An 18,382-nucleotide genomic window follows, 5' to 3' on the forward strand; every position below is an offset into this window, starting at 1 on the left:
CCCCCCCCCCCCCCCCCCCGCCGTCCCTGTGGCCCAGGGAAGTTCTGGTTGGGGCACCCCAAATGTCATTTCTTCATTCTCTTTGTTGCCTGGTTGCCCAGGCAACGAGCTGCCCGATAACCGTTAGAGCCACCCTGGGTGGGGCGGGAAGGGAGGCAAGGTGGGGGTTGGGGGGAAGCCACAGTAAAAAAAGTCAAGTTCAAACCCCTTGCCAGCAAAATTCCTTCAACCCACGGGGAAGTCCTAGCTGGGACAGGTCTCTGGGGCTGCCCCTGTCACTGAGATAGTGCGGGACATGTTGGGGGTACCCCCCATTAGAGGGGTTCTGGCTCCCAGGCCCCCAGCACTGCCCATGCCCTATATTAAAAGCAGTTGCTTACAGGGTCCCAGCACTCACTTTTTGCCCCCTTCCTTTCCCCATGCCTCAGTTTCCCCTCTGAAGGAGCAGCCTCCAAAGCGTCTCTGGGACAGAGCTCCGGGACCCTCTGAGCAGATGTGGGGGCTCCTAGAGCACTTTGGGGGTCTCTGCCAGGGCAGCGGGGTGCCCCGGGCACTGCCAGCCCCCCCCTCTCCATGTGCCCGTCTGACCATGTGGATTCCTCGGCCGCAGGCCCCCGGGGCTGCCAGCCACACCTTCCACTTCTCCCCCGTGACTGGAGTGCCCCAGGTGCCAAGGGGGGCTTTCCGCCGCAGCCCCCTCGTCCCTCCCAGCAAGGGCCCCCAAATTCTCACCGAAAAGCATGCCTCTCATGGTCGGAGCCGCTGGCGCGGGGGGAAGCAGAGGATGGGCAGGGCGGTCGGTCTGCCCAGGCTGGCCCAGCCTTTATGAAGGGAGGGGAGACCGCCGCTGCCCAGGGCCCTCCCCGGAACTGGCGGGGCAGCTGGGAGCCAACAGGAAAGTGCAGTAAAAACACAGATCCAGAGGCATTGCGCGGGCTCTCTCTCTCTCTCTCTCTCTCTCTCTCTCTCTCTCACACACACACACACACACACACACACACACACAACCTGCTTGCAAATCCTCTGCCTGCTTTCCCACCATTGGAGTGGCAGACACACTCCCTAGCACTGACTGCGTGCATGGGCTGGGTGGATCCCAGGGGAAAGTGGGGGCGTGCGGGCAGGGGTGGGGTGGGAGCCGTGCCCAGGGCCCACCTGGCTCTTGGGAATAGCTTGGGGCTCCCGTGTTGGGCCCGGCCTTGTGCTGGTGGCCGTGCCACGCTTGAGTCCCCAGTGTCGGCGTCCGAGCCAACCGTGACCCCCATCCCTGTTTTCCGGCTGAGGAAACTGAGGCACAGAGTCCAGAGTCCAGCGGGAGCTGGGGAGGGCGGAAGAGACCTTTCACGGGTGCTAGGCAGGCACCAAGGCGAGAAATGGCACAGGCCAGCCTTTCCCTTGGCGGGAAACTAATATTTCAGGGGCTCCTGGGCAGCAAACGAGAATCACATGGGAGAGGAGTTATTTCCTTTCCTAATAAGCCACATGACTGGCTTGTCTCTTGAGGCATTTAATAATTTTTTAAAAACGCTCTTACTTATAAAGCGCTTGATCTGAGCCAAGCCTGATTCTCCTAGAATGATCTATGCATCTATTTTAACTCATCTACTCTGCAAAACACCTGCAAGGCAGGCGGGACTATGATTCCCATTTTACAGAGGGGGAGGCTGAGGCACGGGTAAAAAGTGGCTGAGCAGAGATGCCTCCAGCTCCTGCCAGAGCTCCAGAAGAAAGCCTCTGATGGGTGCTAATTTGTCTTTAACACCATGGCAGCCCTGGGGTTTAGCGGGTGCAGTATCCACCCAGAGCCCAAGTCCTTGGTTTTCCATTCCTTTATGCTGTCGTTTGTTTTTAGATTTACCGACTTCTCCTCAGGGGAACAAAAGGGTTTTGCAACTCAGATGTCAATCTAAAGTTTCTTTTTTAATGTTTTTTTGGTTTTTTTAATGCTTATTTTTGAGAGAGGGAGTGCGAGCAGGGGAGGGGCAGAGAGAGGGGCGGGGGCTGGGGAGGCCAGAGGATCCGAAGCAGGCTCTTTGCAGAGAGCAGCTAGTCTGATGTGGGGCTCGAACTGATGAACCGCGAGATCATGACCTGAGCCAATGTCAGACACACTCAACCAACTGAAGCACCCAGGCGCCCCTTAAGTTTCCTTTTTAAATGAGTGGCTTCAGGGCTGCCAAAGTGTAGAAAATGAAAGAAAACAGCAAGTACACGATAGGTCGAAAGAGGAAGATCGTTGGTCATGGGAAAAAAAAAAAAGGTCACAAATCCCAGAGATGATGGAGCGCCTCCATCCCGGGAATTAACCCCTTCCTGTGCTCTCCCTCCCCTCCCCCACCAGCCCTTCCTGTTGGATGGGCCCTGGGAAGGGTTCTGCCAGGGGACCCAAGGGGCCTGGGGAGAGAAGATGGCCTGGCTGGGGGCTGGGAGGGGAGGGGGCCAGGCCAGGCCTGGAGGGGATTTGGGGCTTTTTCCCAGGATCTGGAAACCCCGGGCTCTGCAGGTCCCACAGCCGGGTTTCTGGGGAAGCTGGGGTCTGGGGTTTCCAGCCTGGGAGAGGCGGGAGGTATTGTCCCCACACCCGACCATCAATTCGTTGGGCTTCTCCTCCCTGGTGTGTGTCTTGGGCCCGTGGAGCAGGTCTGACCTCCTTGGGACTCAGTTTTCTCATCTGGTGAATGGGATTAAAACGCCTGCCGACTGGCCTCGCAGAACAGGGCAACAGGAGGAAAGGGCTTCGAGGTGTTGGTTGCAGGGTTGGGGAGCCATGAAGAAGGACATCCTTACCACCACCGCCACCACAAGCTGGTCTGTCAGCAGTCCTGCGGCCCTGCCTTCGGACAGACCCAGAATCTCCCTGCCTCTCCTCCTCATCGGCCCACACCCTGGGCTAGGCTCATCATCTCTGGCCTCGGTGTTCTGGCTCCTGCCCACACTCAGTTCCCCCTCACAGTGGCCCGAAGGCACCTGGCAATGCCCCAGCCAGGTCACACCCCTCCTCTGCTCAAGAACCCTCCATAGCTCCCACCTCTCTGGTAACACCCCAACTCCTCCTGCAGCACTGACGTCCCTGCGCGATCTTCCCTGTCACCTCTCCTCCCTCACCTCCTTCTGCTCTTCCCTTGCTCACTCGGCTGCAGTCTTCCTTGTGCAAAACACCAGGCACAGGCTGACCTCAGGGCCTTTGCACGGGCTGTTGTCTCAGCCTGGAGTATTCCTACCCCCAGATGACCTCATGGTTCCCTCCTTCCTCCCCTCCATGTTTTGGCTCAATTTCCTGACCCCGCCCTCAAGTCCAAATGTAACCCCTACCATCCTCAGCACCCCGCCCCCTAACATCGTGGAATGTACCTACTTACCTTGTTTACTGTCTGGCCCCCACCAGACTGTCCGCTCAGGGGGGCAGGACTTTGGTCCATCTGTGTCTCTGCAGTGTTGACACAGAGCCTGCACCGTACAGGGCTCCGCACTGAGTAACCGCTGCCCCCCACTACTGTTGCTGCCCCCCCCCCCCACTGAAGAAGAACCTTCTTTGTGCTTCCTGATCTGGCCCCTGCTGGGGTGTCAAGTTGTTCCTCCCCTTCCCTCTACCCTGAAGGTCCAGCCCCGCTGACCTATTTGGCAGCCCCCGGACATTCCTGTGACTTCTGTTTCACAACAGGGAGGCAGGAACGTGGGTCCCTATTTGTCGGGTGGGAACCTGGCCCCTGGACAGTCTGGCCACTGGCATGAGATTCCTCAGCGAGGAAATGGCTGAGCCAGGATTATTCAACCAATAATAAGACTCTTTATATTGTATTGTACCTTGTTACATCTATTTTTATTATTACAGCTACAACGGTAACAAATCATGGTGGTGAAAGATAACACTTACCCAGCACCTACTGTATACCTGGCCCAGTACTAAGCACACTACAGGAATTGAACTCATGTATCTTCCCAATAGCTCTAGAAGGCAGGTGCTGTGATTTCCATTTGACAGATGGGGTCACTGAGGCACAGAGCGGCCAACCGGCTTGCACAGTCATCAGGGAACCCCCATCTCATATCAGATCCTGGGCAAACCTGATCTCTTCCCCTTTGGACCCTGTGGTCTCGGGCAGGTGATGTCTCTGGGTCCCAGTTTCCCCGTCTGTGAAAGGGCCGGAACCTGGCCAAGCGCAGGTGAGGGTCATAAAGGAGAGAGCAGATCGCAGGGGCGTGGCTGGGAGGGAATGCCCAGCGAACAACAGCTATGGCGGTTAGGCCTCCCCTTCTCTTCGCTGCGGTGCGGGTGGAGACAAGGGGACCCCAATGTCCCTGCGCTACCTGCCTACGCCCAGCAGCCACGCAAAGCCACGCCAAGGTGGGGGGTCAGATGGGGTCTCGGGTGGAGGGGGGCTAACAGGAAGCCCCCTGCCTGAGAGACAATGGCAGAGGAAGGGGCCGGGCCAGCCCCCGCGCGGATGAGCCCAGCTGCTGGCTCCGGGCGGGCGGCACAGCTATTGTGAGGCCAGACAGCTGTCCCAGAGCCAGGAAGCCAGGGAAGAAAGTGGGAGGCCACTGGCTGACCCCAACCCCCAAACCAGGGCAGGCCCGACAATGGGCCCTTTGTCTCCTCCTGCAGGCTGGACACCTGGATTCCGCAGGGCCAGGCTCCCCCCCCACCCCCACCCCCAGCGCCACATCCACCTGCCGAGGGGCCCTGGGCGCTTAGGCGGCAGCGCTGAGTTGGGCCATATTTATAGTTCCCTGGCCCTGCTGAGCAAACTTCTAAATATAGACGCCGAGCTATTTGGGGCCTCAGCCCTGGGGCGGGGTGGGAGTGGAGGGCACCACTGCACATGGGCCTCCCTGGCCTGGGTCCCCAAGACCACCGGGCCTCTCGGTCTCCTGCGGCTGAGGCCGGGTGGGTTCTTGGGGGGCAGTGTGTCCGCTTGGATGGGGGTGCACAGAGAGAAACACAGCAAGTGTCCCGGGGCCGGGGCCGCCGCACAGGGACACAAGAGACTGGGACCCCCTCAGGGCCCTTCCGCGCCCAGGAGGACGCAAGTGCTTGTGCCCCCCCCCCGTGTCCCCAGCGCCCCGTTCCCCCACCTCTTTCACCCCAAGACCCACTGGAGTAAGGAAAGTGGGTGGAGCTGTCACTTCAGTGTTCTTGGCTTCTAGGAAACAAAGGCCCCCAGGAAGTCGCATAGGCACTCATGAACCCCAAACAAACTCCAGCTAGTAAACCACTTCCCCTTCCCCACTGGCCTGACTTCACCGGTGGCCTGGATGGGGGGCGGTGAAGCCGCTGGGGGGGGGCGGAGCTATAAATAGCCGGTTTATAAGCAGCTGCTGAGCCAGCCTGGAACCCAGAGAACTTCTCAGGGGCACAGCCGCACCCCGAGGCGACCCCAACTTCAGGCCGCCCCCCGCCCCCGCAGTCACCACCATTTGGGGAAGTGAGGGGGACGCGAGAGACAAGCTGCTTAAAACCAGCAAGCCAATGATTCTTTAAAGCAGCACCTTACCACCATGGCCATTAAGCCTTTGATGGAAGCCTGGTGCTTTCTCAGCAGCCCTCTAAAGGAATTGGAGTATCACACAGCCAGTGAGCCAGAGACGAGGCGGCCAGATGGGCTGGCCCTTAGCAACACACTCCTACTCCTGTCTCTCTCTCTTCCTTCCTTCTTTTTAAAGCTTATTTATTTATTATTAAATATTTTAATGTTTATTTATTTTTGATAGACAGAGCACAAGCAGGGGAGGGGCAGAGAGAGAGGGGGACACAGAATCTGAAGACAAGCTCCAGGCTCTGAGCTGTCAGCACAGAGCCCGATGCTGGGCTCGAACCCAGGAACCGTGAGATCATGACCTGAGCCGAAATCGGACGCTTAACCAACTGAGCCACCCAGGTGCCCCTCTTCCTTTCTTTCTTAAGAGATGGGGCATCTGGGTGGCTCAGTCGGTTAAGCGTCCGACTTCGGCTCAGGTCATGATCTCTCAGTTCGTGGGTTCAAGCCCCACATCGGGCTCTGCGCTGACAGCCAGCTCAGAGCCTGGAGCCTGCTTCAGATTCTGTGTCTCTCTCTTTCTCTGACCTTCCCTTGCTCATGCTGTCTCTCTTTCTCTCTCTCTGTCAGAAATAAATAAAACATTAAAAATTTAAAAAAAAAAGAAAGAGAGAGAGAAAGGAAAGAAAGAAGGAAGGAAAGAAAGTCTAAAGTGCAAAAATCTTAGTTGGCTTGACAGGTGTCATAGGATTTTCCCCAGTTCTCTGCGGTAATTGGCAAAATCAGGATAGAGCCAAAGTGCACAGTGTGATGATTTGATTGTCGTAGCATCCTGAGGAAAACAGCAGTCCCAAAGCCCCACGTGAAAGCCACCCTCGTCGGAAGACCCACACACAGAAAATGAAACAAGATAAGGTTTCAGCCTATAAACACACGTAAGAACACGTTAGAAAAAAAAAAAAAAGCACAGGGAGTCCACACTAAGTGTGAAGCCTGCTTGGGGCTCTGTCTCTCTCCCTCTCTCTCTCTGCTCCTCCCCTGCTCTCCCTCTCTCTCAAAATAAATCAAACATTTAAAATAAATAAAAATAAAAAAGCAAATGGTGGAGGGAATAAGAAACAGACCTCAGGGTGGTGGAGGGAGGGGGCAGGGTCGTGTCCCAGCTCATGGCGGGGGTGGGGGTGCCTTATGGAATTATAAAAAATGAATACATAAAATCAATGAAAGTGGGTCCGTGGATAGACTGATGGCCACGCCAATGATCTTTCCTCGATTCCAGGAGCCTGAGGCCTTGTGAATGTTTTTTGGAAATTTAAAAATCTTTAAAAGCTTTGGGGCGCCTGGGGGGGGGGTGGCGCTCAGCCAGTTGAGTGTCTGACTTCGGCTCAGGTCATGATCTCGAGGTTCGTGAGTTCGAGCCCCGGGTCGGGCTCTGTGCTGACAGCTCAGAGCCTGGAGCCTGCTTCGGATTCTGCGTCTCCCTCTCTCTCTGCCCCTCCGCTGCTCATGCTCGGTTTCTCAAAAATAAACAGACGTTAAAAAAATTTTTTTTTAATGTTTAGAGGCTCTAGTGAGCAGCAGGTAGAGTCGGGGCAGAGAGACTGAGAGCGGTGCCGGGAAGCAGCGGCGCTGGCAGTGGGTGGGTGGGGGGCTGGCCGCTGCCAACAGGAAACCGTGCAGCCGGAGCTGGGAGCGCTGGGCCGCCGTCAGCCGCTGGCTTCTTCCCTGTTCTGCAAGGGCTTCTGGGCTGCGGGCTGACAATGCCCAGTGAGGGCGGGCTCCGCCCCCAGGGGCCCTGCAAAGGGGGGGGTGGGCAATGGGGGGCAGGGCGGGAGACCAAGAGGGTTCAGGCGGGCTGCCCACGTCAGCGTGTCCCCATGCCTCAGTTTCCCCATCCGGGCTCCCTAGTCAGAAAGAAGGGATGTGTTTGGGGAGTCCGGAGGGGGGGGCTTCGGAGGGAATAAGCCCATCCCCCACGCTCTATCAGATTGGGGTCTCCCTTCATCAAACTGGAGGGCGCGAGGGCCGTTCTTCCAAATGTTAAGCTGTTACCCCAAGACCCAGCAGTGGCTCTGAGGTACGAACCCGAGAGAAGGCAGGGACTCCAACAGATCGAGGGGAAACAGCCCAAGGGTCCGTCAACGGGGGAAGGAATCACCAAGATGGGCCCCTCCGTGTGATGGAACGTTACTCAGTCACAGAAAAGGAAGTTCTGATCGTGGCTGCCACGTGGAGCCACGTGGTGGTTGCACAACACTGTGAACGTGGTAAGCGCAGTGGGACCATTCACTCTTCAGGGGTTAACTTTACGTCATGGGAAGTCTTACCTAAGTGTAAAAAATTCCTGAGTGGGTTGTGCAGTGTCCCCACCGGCACCCCGGGTATCTTTCCTGGCACCGCCTCTCCTTTCTGGCTCCCAGCACCCCCCCCCCCGCCCTCAGTTCACCTTTCCACGACCCCAAGAGGAAGCAGGCACAGCCCTTCTCCTCTTACAGTCATGCATTCGCTCAACAAACACTGCTTGCCAGGCACTAGGGGTGCAGGCATGAACGAGCCAGTCCAAACCACTGCCCTTGGGGCTGACATCCTGTCCCAGAGAAGACCATGAACGTGATAGATAAGAATGCTGTGAAGGTCATTCAGAACGAGAAAACGTGAAGCAGGCTAATGAAGGAGGCGTGTTGGGGGCTGCCAGACTAAATAGGGCAGTTGGGGAAAGCACTTGCCGAGAAGATGAGATGTGAGGAAGGACCTGAAGGAGGTGAGGAAGGAGGGACCGTGAAGCTCTCTGGGGAAGAGTGTCCCAGGTAGGGGGACAGACTGTGCAAAGGCCCTGAGGCAGGTGCATGCCTGGTGTGGGACAGCAAGGAGGCCCGTGTTGGTGAAGCCGAGCGAGTGGGGGAGAGGGGAGGGATGATAAGGCTTGAGAGATAATGGGGTGAGACTGTGCGCAGCAAGCAACGAAGTCAGAGGTGATATTCAAAATTCTTAATACCCAGCAAGGCAAGGATGGGTTACAACAGCACCATCAACCCCAAGTGGCTTTCCTCCTGTTCCCTCGTTTCCAGTGGACTCCGGTGAGCACTTGGGGGACCCGGACCCTCCACTTGTTTCCACTGTTTGCCATCTGCCTTCTTCCTGTGCACCTGCTACAGCCACGATGTGTCCCACGCCCCTTCAACGGCACCCATTCCACAGCGGTTTCACGAGTGAGTGTCAAAGTCTGTGTTATCGCGGCTGCATCTTTCACAACTTAAATTTTTTTTTAATGTTTTATTTATTTTTTTTTTTTTTGAGAGAGAGAGGGGCAGGCAGCGTGAGCAGGGGAGAGTCAGAGAGAGAGGGAGAAACAGAATCCGAAGCAGGCTCCAGGCTCTGAGCTGTCAGCACAGAGCCCGATGCGGGGCTCAAACCCACGAACCGTGAGATCATGACCTGAGCCGAAGCTGGATGCTCAACCGACTGAGCCACCCAGGCGCCCCCTCCCCTTTTTAAAAAAAATTTTTTTAAATGTTTTATTTAAATCTTTCACAACTTTAAACGTCTCGGTAATCTCTTTCCGTTTTCATTTATAAATTTTCCTCTTTGCCATTTTCTCCCTTCTTTCTTTCTCTCCCCCCCCCCCCCCCCCCCCCCCCCCCCCCCCCCCCGCTTTCTTTTTCTCATTCAACAAAAAGGGGCAGTCCCTTCGCTCCACAGCTGAACTAGAAGGCGAGGCCATGGCTCTCAGGTTCCCGGGAGTGCAGGCCTAACCCCGAGAGCGAGCGCCCCCACAAAGTTTGCCGCTCGGGGCCTCCCTGTCCCCATCCTCATCTCAGCCCTGAGCCTTCCGCAGGCAGCAGCATTGACCAGATTTAATATCACCCACCTCCGCCCCTGCCGATGTAGTGCTTTTTTCTGCCGCTTCCCACTTCTGGAGATGGTCTTGGCTTTCCCTTTGTGGCAGGGCGTAAAGGTTACTTTCAAAAGAAATTCATTTAAGAGTTAAAAGAAAAGAAAAAGCCAGCCGATTGCAGGAACAATCCTGTCCACGGAGAGAGGAATGGATGACGTTTCTGAGCCGCCCATCAACTCCCTGGTGTAGGCAGTGGGGGGGGGGGGGGTGGCTCGCCTGGTTTCCGTGGGCAGGTGGGAAGCCACCTCGGCCAAAAGTGTCCTCTGTGGTGCTCGTGGGGGCCAGGAAGAGAGGGCCCCTTTGGACAGACGGCATCACTTTTCTTCTGAGTGGTCCAAAGAGGGACTTTTCTGAGAACATTTCAGGTCAGCCACCCCGTATCTGGGGGCAAGGGTGTGACAGCAAGTTTCCCTGGCCCCTGGTGTGGGTCTTGTGCCCAGTGACAGAGTTCATGGCACCTGCTTCTTGCCCCCACCTCCTGCCCAGCCTGAGAAGACAGCCCTGGGGACACTGCAGCCTGCTCGATTGCCCACGAGCTCGATTGCCTGGCTTTGGCAAGGAGACTGATACCCACATCGTGCGGTTTCTTTGAAGCAGAGTCGCTAAAAATTCCCAAATGACCAACAAGCGCATCAAAAGATGGTCAACGTCATAAGTCATCAGGGAAATGTACATCAAAACCACAGCGAGATACCACCTGTGGTATCTCAAATGGCTACTACTTTTAAAAAATGTTTTCTGATTATTTTTGAGAGAAAGAGAGAGAGACAGAGTGTGAACAGGGGAGGGGCAGACACACACACACACACACACACACACACACACACACACACAGAATCCAATGCAGGCTCCAGGCTTGGAGCTGGGGCTCAAACTCAAGAACTACGAGATCGTGATCTGAGCCAAAGTCGATGCTCTACCGACTGAGCCACCCAGGAGCCCTCTTTTTTTTTTTTTTTAATTTATTTTTTTAATTTTAGAGAGAAGGGAGAGGCAGAGGGAGAGGGGGAGAGAATCTTAAGCAGGCTCTGCACTGAGCACTGGGGCTAGATCCCAGAACTGTGAGATCACGACCTGAACCGAAATCAAGAGTTGGACGCTTCCTGACTGAGCCACCCAGGTGCCCCTCAAATGGCTACTATTAGAACATAATAATAATAAGCATTGGCCAAGACGTGGAGACCCTGGAGCCCTCGTAGACTGTTACTGGGAGTGTAAAATGGTGCAGCCGAAAAAGTTACACATAGACCCAGCAAATCCTTCTTCTGGGTATATCTACCCAAAAGACTCGAAAGGAAGGTCTCCAAGAGATATTTGTACACCCGTGTTGGTAGCAGCCTTATTTTCACAATAGCCGAAAAGGAGAAGCAACTGAATGGACCAATGGATAGATTACAATGGAATAGTATTCAGTGTTAAAAAGCAAGGAAATTCTGACACACGCTGACACATGGATGAACCTTGAGGACTTCATGCTGAAGACAAAAAGCCAGTCACAGAAAGACAAATACTGTCTGATTCCACGTCTATGAGGTCATGGAAGTAGTGAAGAAACAAAGTAGAATGGTGGCTGCCAGGGGTGGGGGGGTAGGGATGGGGGGTGCAGGGAGAGGGGAGAATGGGGACTTGTTCAGCGGGTAGTGAGTTTCAGTTTTGCAAGATGAAAAAAGGATGAAAACCTTTCTCAAGATGGAAAGGTTGGTTTCACAACAGTGCGGACGGCTTTGTGCGGATGGCACACGTGTGAACGGTTAAGGTGATATTTTGTCGTTTGTGTTTTTGACCGCTTAAAATTTTTGAAAAAAAAAAAAAGGAAGAATGTTCTGATGCAGGCTACAGCCTAGATGAACATTGAGGACAATATGCCGACTGAAATAAGCCAGTCACAAAACCCAGATATTCTGTGGTTCTATCCGTACGAGGTCCCTAGAGCAGTCAACTTCAAGGAGACGAAAGGAAGAACGGCTGGGGAGTCAGTGTGTGATGGGGACAGAGTTTCGGTTTGGGAAGATGAACAAGTTCTGGAGACGGATGGTGGGCTGGATGACAGTGTGAACGTCCTTAATGCCATGGAGTTGGACACTTAAAAATAGTCGGGGTGGTAAAAAAAAAAAAAAAAAAAAAGGTTGGGGAGGTCAGTCTTAGGTCATGGGTATTTCACAACATTTAAAAAATAAAATCTGGGGGGCACCTGGGTGGGTCGGTGGGTCGCTTAAGTATCCAGCTCTTGATATTGGCTCACGTCATGATCTCACTATGGGTTCGAGCCGCATGTCAGGCTCTGCACTGGCAGACCAGTGCCACCAACTCTAGTTTGCCCCTCCCCAACTCGCACACGCGCTCTCTCTCTCTCTCTCTCTCAAGATAAAGAAATCAACTTAAATATAAATCAATAAAGTCCAGGGAGAGAAGGTAAGACAGGGCTGCGGCTGGACCCACCAACGCAATGGGCCTGCCAGGGGTCAGGAATCTGGGACAGGCCCTCCAGAGAGTCAATACCAATTATACTTTGAAGCCTCCTATGTTTCTGCCCCTCCCTGGACCTCCCTGCCTAGCCCCAGACACCCCGCTGCCCCCGCGAGCCTCACTCGGGGGTGCTACAATGGTGACAGGGGCCAGTCAACCACCACCGTCGCTTTCCTTCCGCCGCAGAAGGGAAGAAATCACGGCCCCGCCCACTTGTGTGGCCATGTGACTTGCTTTGGCCAATGAAATGTGACCAGCTGGCTATGACCCGCCTCACTTCCGGGTGGAAGCTTTAAAAGCTTGTGCACGGCCCTGATTTCTTTTTCTTCTGCTACAGCAAGCTGCGAGGGGTCGGGCAGTGGCGAGTGAGAAGTAAGAGCTGTGATTTGTTCTTTGAAGTTTATTTATTTTGAGAGAGAGAGGGTGCGCACACGAGCACAGTGGGGGGAAAAGAACAGAGAGAGAGGGAGAGAGAATCCCAAGCAGGGTCCCTGGTGTCAGCACAGAGCCCGACGTGGGGCTCGATCTCACAACCGTGGGCTCACGACCTGAGCGGAAGTCAAGAGTCCCAGGCTTAACCAACTGAGCCACCCAGGTGGCCTGAGATCTCTGATGTTTTAAGCCCCTGAGATCCGGGGCTCACTTGTTACCGCAATAGAACTGAGCCTGCCCTGATTCCGAGGTGGCAGCGGACATCTGAGTCCCCTCCTGGGTTTCCTGATGGGGTTCTGCTGTGAACCCCAGGGTTGGACCTCTGGTAGGAAGTGAAGCACTCACCTCAGAAAGCAAAATTTAAGGGGGTGCCAAAGAACTCAAATAATCAAGATGAATACTGTTCTGGGGCGCCTGAGTGGCTCAGTCAGTTAAGTGTCTGACTTCCGTTCGGGTCTTGATCTTACCATTAATGGGTTCAGGCCCAGCCCGAGCCTCCCGAGCAGCCAGGCGGGGTGGGGGCAGCTGCCACAGGCGTNCCCCCCCCCCCCCCCCGCCCCGTAGGGCTCTGTGCTGACAGCTCAGACTCCGGAGTCTGCTGCGGATTCGTGTCTCCCTCTCTCCGCCCCTCCCCTGCTCACGCTTTGTCTCACTCTGTCTCTCAAAAATAAATGAATGTGAAAAAAAATTAAACAAACAAAAATAACCCCACCCATGAGGTTTTGCTTGAGGGCTTTCTATGGCCCCTGAGGATGCAGGTCCGGACTGGGAGGGAACTGACACCCTGGGAATAAACTTCCTCAGTTTTGGTGGGTCAGTACCCCAGCTCCCTCACCCCTCATGTGGGATAGTGGAGGTGCATGTCCCCTGAGGGTGGAGTGGGGCTGAGCCCCCTGGTGCCCGCAGCAGTAATGTACACATTCCAAGTCTCTGTATTTGCTGCCTGCCCCTCACTGTCTCACTTCCCAGCTTCTCCACGCATGCTTTCTAGGACCCCCTTCTAATAAACACCTGCACTCAAATCCTTGCCTCAGGCTCTGCAACTGAGGGAGGCCAACCCAGGGCACATGTCTGTTACAGTTTTTTTCAACATGGCCAACGCCGTAGCTCCTGAATCGCCTCCTGACCCCTGGCCACACCTGCTACCTTAGTGATCTATTATTGCTGGGTAACACATTACTCCAAATGTGGGGCTTAAAATAACAGCAAACTATTTCTGTGGGGCAGGAATGGGGTCTAGCTTCTCTGGGTTCTTTGCTTCGGGGTCCCTCACACGCTGCCAACCGAAACCTTCCCAAGGGAGAAGTCTCAGTCTTTTGTAACCTAATCTTGAAAGTGACAGCCCATCATCTCTGTCCTATTCTACTGTTAGAAGTGAGTCACAAGGTCCTGCCTACACTCAAGGGGAGGGGAGCACCAAGGGCGCAGACACCCGCAGACAGGGATCACGGGAGCCATCTTGGAGGGTGTCCCTTCTTCGCGTGTGTCTCCACCACCAGCTCAGCTGGTCAGGCCACAGATGGGGGCACCGTCCTAAGCTCCTCCCATTCTGTCCTCCTGCCCACAAGGCCCTCTGCCCTGGCTCCGGATGGTCCCTCTGATCTCACCTCCTTCCCTCCCCCTGGGCTGGCCATGGTTTCCTTCTTCCTATTCCTGGAAGCTCCGTCGTACCACAGGGCCCTTGCATCTCTTGTGCCCTCTGCCTGGACTTCTCCGCCCTCAGACATTGGCGTGGCTTCGCCTCCAGGGTCTCTCACCGGACTGCCATCCAGGTGTCAGCTAGGGCTGTGGTCTCATCTGAAGGCTCCGGCAGGTAAGGATCCACTTCCTTCTGGCCTTAGTTTCCACATGAAACCCTTAAAGATGCATTCACGGTTCACTGTAACGGCTCTGCTCACCAGTTACCTCTGTGGGTTTGGGGTGCTCGAATCCTGTATGTTCTCTGTACATAGGACCTTAGCCGGACCAGATAGTCCATGCTCACAATATGATCTACGGTGAGGGCCTCGGGCCACCATGAAGCATCAGCTTGACCTCCACAGGGACTGGAGCCTGCGGCCAGCCAGACGGGTGGTCAGCCTGCCTGTGTGACCAGCCCCCAGAAAACCCCCAGACCCCCAGGTGAGTTTCCCTGGTTGTCAGCCCTCTGCATGTGCCGTCACACCCTGCTGCCGAGAGAACGGGAGGCTGTCCCCCGTTCCCGAGTGGGAACCTCTCGAGAGGAGGTGACCCCTCGGGGAGGGGACACCTGGGATCTCGTGCCTGGTCTGTCCTGGGTCCTGCCCTATAGGTACCTTGATCCTCTGTTGATTTTAACTGCGTCCTTTCCCTATAGTAACTTGTGACCGGAGCACTGCTTTTCTGATTTCCGAGAATCCTAGGGAATCGTTCACCCCGAGGGTGGCCCTGGGGACCCCTGGCTCAAGGCCTCAAGCCCCAAGCCATCAGGATCTTTATGCCCTTGTCACTATGTGCTTGCTTGTTTGGTATTTCCTGCCTCTCTCCTCTGGGCTGGAGGGCTCCAGAAGGCCAGGACCTTGTCTGTCACTCTCATGAGAGGCTGAAGAGCAGGGCAGTCAGGGGTCTGGTCCTGGTGAGGCTACTCTCTGGCCGTGTGGCCCTGGGTAGCCAATATCCCCCTCCGCGCTCCGCTCTCTTTGTCTGTAAAGAGAGAACAGAAGGACTCATTCCTCCTTGGGAGACGGCGGGGCAGGATTTATTAACGCCCACCAAGGTCTTGATAAGTAAGAGCTTCTACACACTGTCACTCGGCGTCCCCAGTAGCTAGAGCGAGGTCAGGCAGGCCAGTGCTCATAAAGAGGAAGTGAATTAGGGAGGCCTTTCCGAAGCCTCTGACATAGGGAGGCACAAGGGGACCGGCGCGGCCCAGATGGCGGGGAGGAGGAGGGGCTCAGAGGATGGGACAGGTGCCAGGGAGGGTCACACGCCCACCCCGTAGCTCTGGCCACACACGCGCCGTGCCAGGGGACTGCCTGGGGAGCCGGGCCTACTGTGGCCACCAGGGAGGGGCCGGTGGGGGGGGCGGGCTGGGTAGAGAGGGAGAGGGTGGGAAAACCCAAATCCCTGGGTTGCGGCTCCTAGGAGGAAATGTGTGGGCGGTCTGGGGGGATCAGGGCGGCTAGAGCTGGGGCCAAGGACAGGCGCCGGCTGGGTCCCAAAGAACGTCTGTGCTGGGCGGCTGCTGGGTCTGGCTTGGCTCGGAGGAGGGCTCCTTGCAGCTGGACACCCCCTGGTCCCCCAGGAGGAATGCACCCCCCCCGCACCCCTTGCCTCTAGACTCTTCCACATAAGGCTTTTGGGGGGTGCTCGCGCCATATGAGTTCAGAACAAAGGAATCAGAAGCACACGGAGTGGATTCCCCAGGGAGGAAAAGTTCTGGAAACGAAGACTGAAAGGAAGAGCCAGAGGGGTACTGGGCCCTGACTCGGGAGGCAGGGGGAGGGGGCATCTGGCTGGGAGCAGCCTCGCCCCATGTGGTACGCACCCCTGCTGAGATCTCAAGTCAGAGCCAGGCCTCCGCCACCATGGGGGCCAGACGTGTGGCCTGGGCACCTCCCTCTCCCTCCGTTTCTTTCCTTAGGGGCCCAGACCCTCAGCTCAAGACCCTCGGAGTTACCCATGTCTCTGCCTCTGTCCCCCTCTCTCTCCCTCTCTCCTGCACCAGCAAACCCTGAGGGCTCTGCTTTTTTTTTTAAATTATTTTAATTTTTTTTTTTTTAATTTCTAGGAGAGAGAGAGAGAGACAGTGTGAGCAGGGGAGGGTCAGAGAGAGNTAGGAGAGAGAGAGAGGCAGCGTGAGCAGGGGAGGATCAGAGAGAGAGGGAGACACAGAATTGGAAACAGGCTCCAGGCTCCGAGCTGGCAGTCAGCACAGAGCCCGACACGGGGCTCGAACCCACAAACCGCGAGATCATGACCTAAGCGAAAGTCGGACGCCCAACCGACTAAGCCACCCAGGCGCCCCTCTGCTTTTTTTTTTTTTAAGTTTATCTTTATTTATTTTGAGAGAGAGAGAGACAGAGAGAGAGAGCACGCTGGGGAGGGGCAGAGAGAGGGAGACAGAACCCCAAGTCGGCTTTGCGCTGTGAGCACAGAGCCCAAAACGGGGCTTGAACTCACAAACGCGAGATCATGACCTGAGCTGAAGTCAGGAGTCGGATGCTCAACCCAATGAGCCACCCAGGCGCCCCCGAGGGCTGTACTTTCAAAATCTAGCCAGAATCCACCTGCATTTCACTGCCTGCAGGCCGGGCCTGGATCAGCCCCATCATCTCCCACTCTGATCTGTGCAGTCCCCTCGGCCGCCCCTGGTCTTCCCAGTTCCCCCTTCAGCCCCACAGCCATTCCCCCAGCAGTGGCCAGAGGGCGCCCTGGAACACCTGAGTGGGGTCCCATCCCTTCTCCGGTCAGGAATCCTCTGTGGCTCCCATCTCATTCAGAGTAAGAGTTAAAGTCCTCCTCCTGACCCGAAAGGCTCCCCTCCTCCCGCGCACTCTCCTCCTCACTATTCCTCTAGCCCACTTCCTCGCCGTTCCCGGCATGCTCGCACCCCAGGGCCTTTGCACTTACAGTTCCCTCCACCCCTAGATCTCCACATGGCTCTCTCCTCGCTTCCTTCAGGTCTTCACACAGACATCACCTCCGCAGAGAGCCTCCCCTGACCCCCAACTGAAAACTGCACTCTCCCTCTTCCTACTTCATTCTTCATAACATATCACCATCTGACACCGCGGATTTGACTTCTTGATCGTGCTCCCTGTCTTTCTTTCCAGGGGAATGCCAGTTCCATGAGGGTGGGGCCTGCTATCCGTTTTGTTCCTGGCCGTGTCCCCAGTGTGCAGAAAAGGTCCAAAGGCACCTGTTGATTTGATCAACCAACATGGTGACAATCCCATCTGCAGACTGTCGGAGCAACTTTTTTTTTGGTGATGTTTATTTACTTTAGAGAGAGACAGAGCGTGAGCAGGGGAGGGTCAGAGAGAGAGGGAGACACAGAATCCGAAGCAGGCTCCAGGCTCTGAGCTGTCAGCACAGAGCCTACCGCGGGGCTCAAACCCATGAACCGTGAGATCATGACCTGAGTCAAAGTCTGACGCTTAACTGAGCCCCCCAGGCGCCCCTCCTTAGCCTATGATTTGCCCACTGTATGCATGCAGTTCAACGATAGTACATTTCGCTGAGTTTTACAACCATAGTCACAAACCAGCTTCTGAGAACAGTTCTGAACCCCCAGACTCCCCTTGTCCCCCTTGCAATCTGTCTCCACTCTCCTCCCTGCCTCTCGTCTGCTTTCTCTCCCTATGGCTTTGCCTTTTCTAGAAATTTCACACAAACAGGATCCTACAGTTTGTAGTATTTTGTGTCTGGCGTTTTGTCTGCAGTCTGTTTCTGAGGCTCATGTTGCCGCAATGATCAAAAGGCTGTTCTTTCTCACTGATGAGTGATATCCCATTAGATGGAGGGACCAGACTTCGTTTCTCCATTCGTCTGTTGATGGACATTCATGTCGTTCCCACCTTTTGGCTGTCGTGAAAAAAGATGCTGTGTACACATAAGCTTTCATTTCTGCATCAAGAGGTCAATGGGTGTTTAGCTTTATAAGACACTGTCAGATTGATCCGTATCTGCCGTCCAGATACACTGTTTGCTGAAGTTCAAATCCTTTGCCAGTGTTCAGACTGGGACTCCGTCTTTTTTTTCTTTAGTGCAAGCAGGGGAGGGACAGAGAGAGAGGAAGAGAGGATCCCAGCAGGCTCCGAGCTGCCAGCACAGAGCAATGCAGGCCTTGAACCCAGGAACTGTGAGATCATGACCTGAGCCAAAACCAGGAGTCAGACACGTGACTGACTGAGCCACCCAGGTGCCCCAGGACCCTGGTGTTCTTACTGAGTTTTTAATGTTTTTATTTATTTGAGAGAGAGAGAGAGACAGTGTGAGCAAGGGAGTGTCAGAGAGAGGGGAAGACACAGAATCTGAAACAGGCTCGAGGCTCTGAGCTGTCAGCACAGAGCCCGGCGCGGGGCTCGAACCCATGAACCGTGAGATCATGACCTGAGCCGAAGTCGGTCGCTTAACTGACCTAGCCACCCAG

The 18,382-nt window shown here is 55.4% G+C and overlaps 1 protein-coding gene and 1 long non-coding RNA gene across 6 annotated transcripts in view; one reads left to right on the plus strand and one right to left on the minus strand.

Moving 5' to 3' along the window:
- The window catches only part of ADGRE5 (adhesion G protein-coupled receptor E5), a 14,354-nt gene extending 13,520 nt beyond the window's left edge, over nucleotides 1-834 (minus strand). For all 4 annotated transcript variants that reach the window (XM_039252290.1, XM_039252288.1, XM_039252289.1 and 1 more), the window contains exon 1: nucleotides 733-834. In XM_039252290.1, coding sequence (XP_039108221.1) covers nucleotides 733-751 — 19 coding nt within the window. In that variant the 5' untranslated portion in view covers nucleotides 752-834. The remainder of the gene's footprint in view (nucleotides 1-732) is intronic.
- Nucleotides 835-8,490: 7,656 nt separating this feature from the next.
- Nucleotides 8,491-17,143, plus strand: LOC120245339. Of its 2 annotated transcripts, none has more exons than XR_005531762.1 (3): nucleotides 8,491-8,686; nucleotides 14,223-14,391; nucleotides 17,064-17,143. It is a non-coding gene; the product is annotated as an uncharacterized LOC120245339 (long non-coding RNA). The 2 variants fall into 2 exon arrangements; XR_005531763.1 differs by lacking the exon at nucleotides 8,491-8,686 and adding an exon at nucleotides 14,021-14,083.
- Nucleotides 17,144-18,382: the final 1,239 nt, after the last annotated feature.

Source organism: Hyaena hyaena, unplaced genomic scaffold (assembly GCF_003009895.1).
Source record: "Hyaena hyaena isolate Hyena2069 unplaced genomic scaffold, ASM300989v1 scaffold_414, whole genome shotgun sequence".
Lineage (NCBI taxonomy): Eukaryota > Metazoa > Chordata > Mammalia > Carnivora > Hyaenidae > Hyaena > Hyaena hyaena.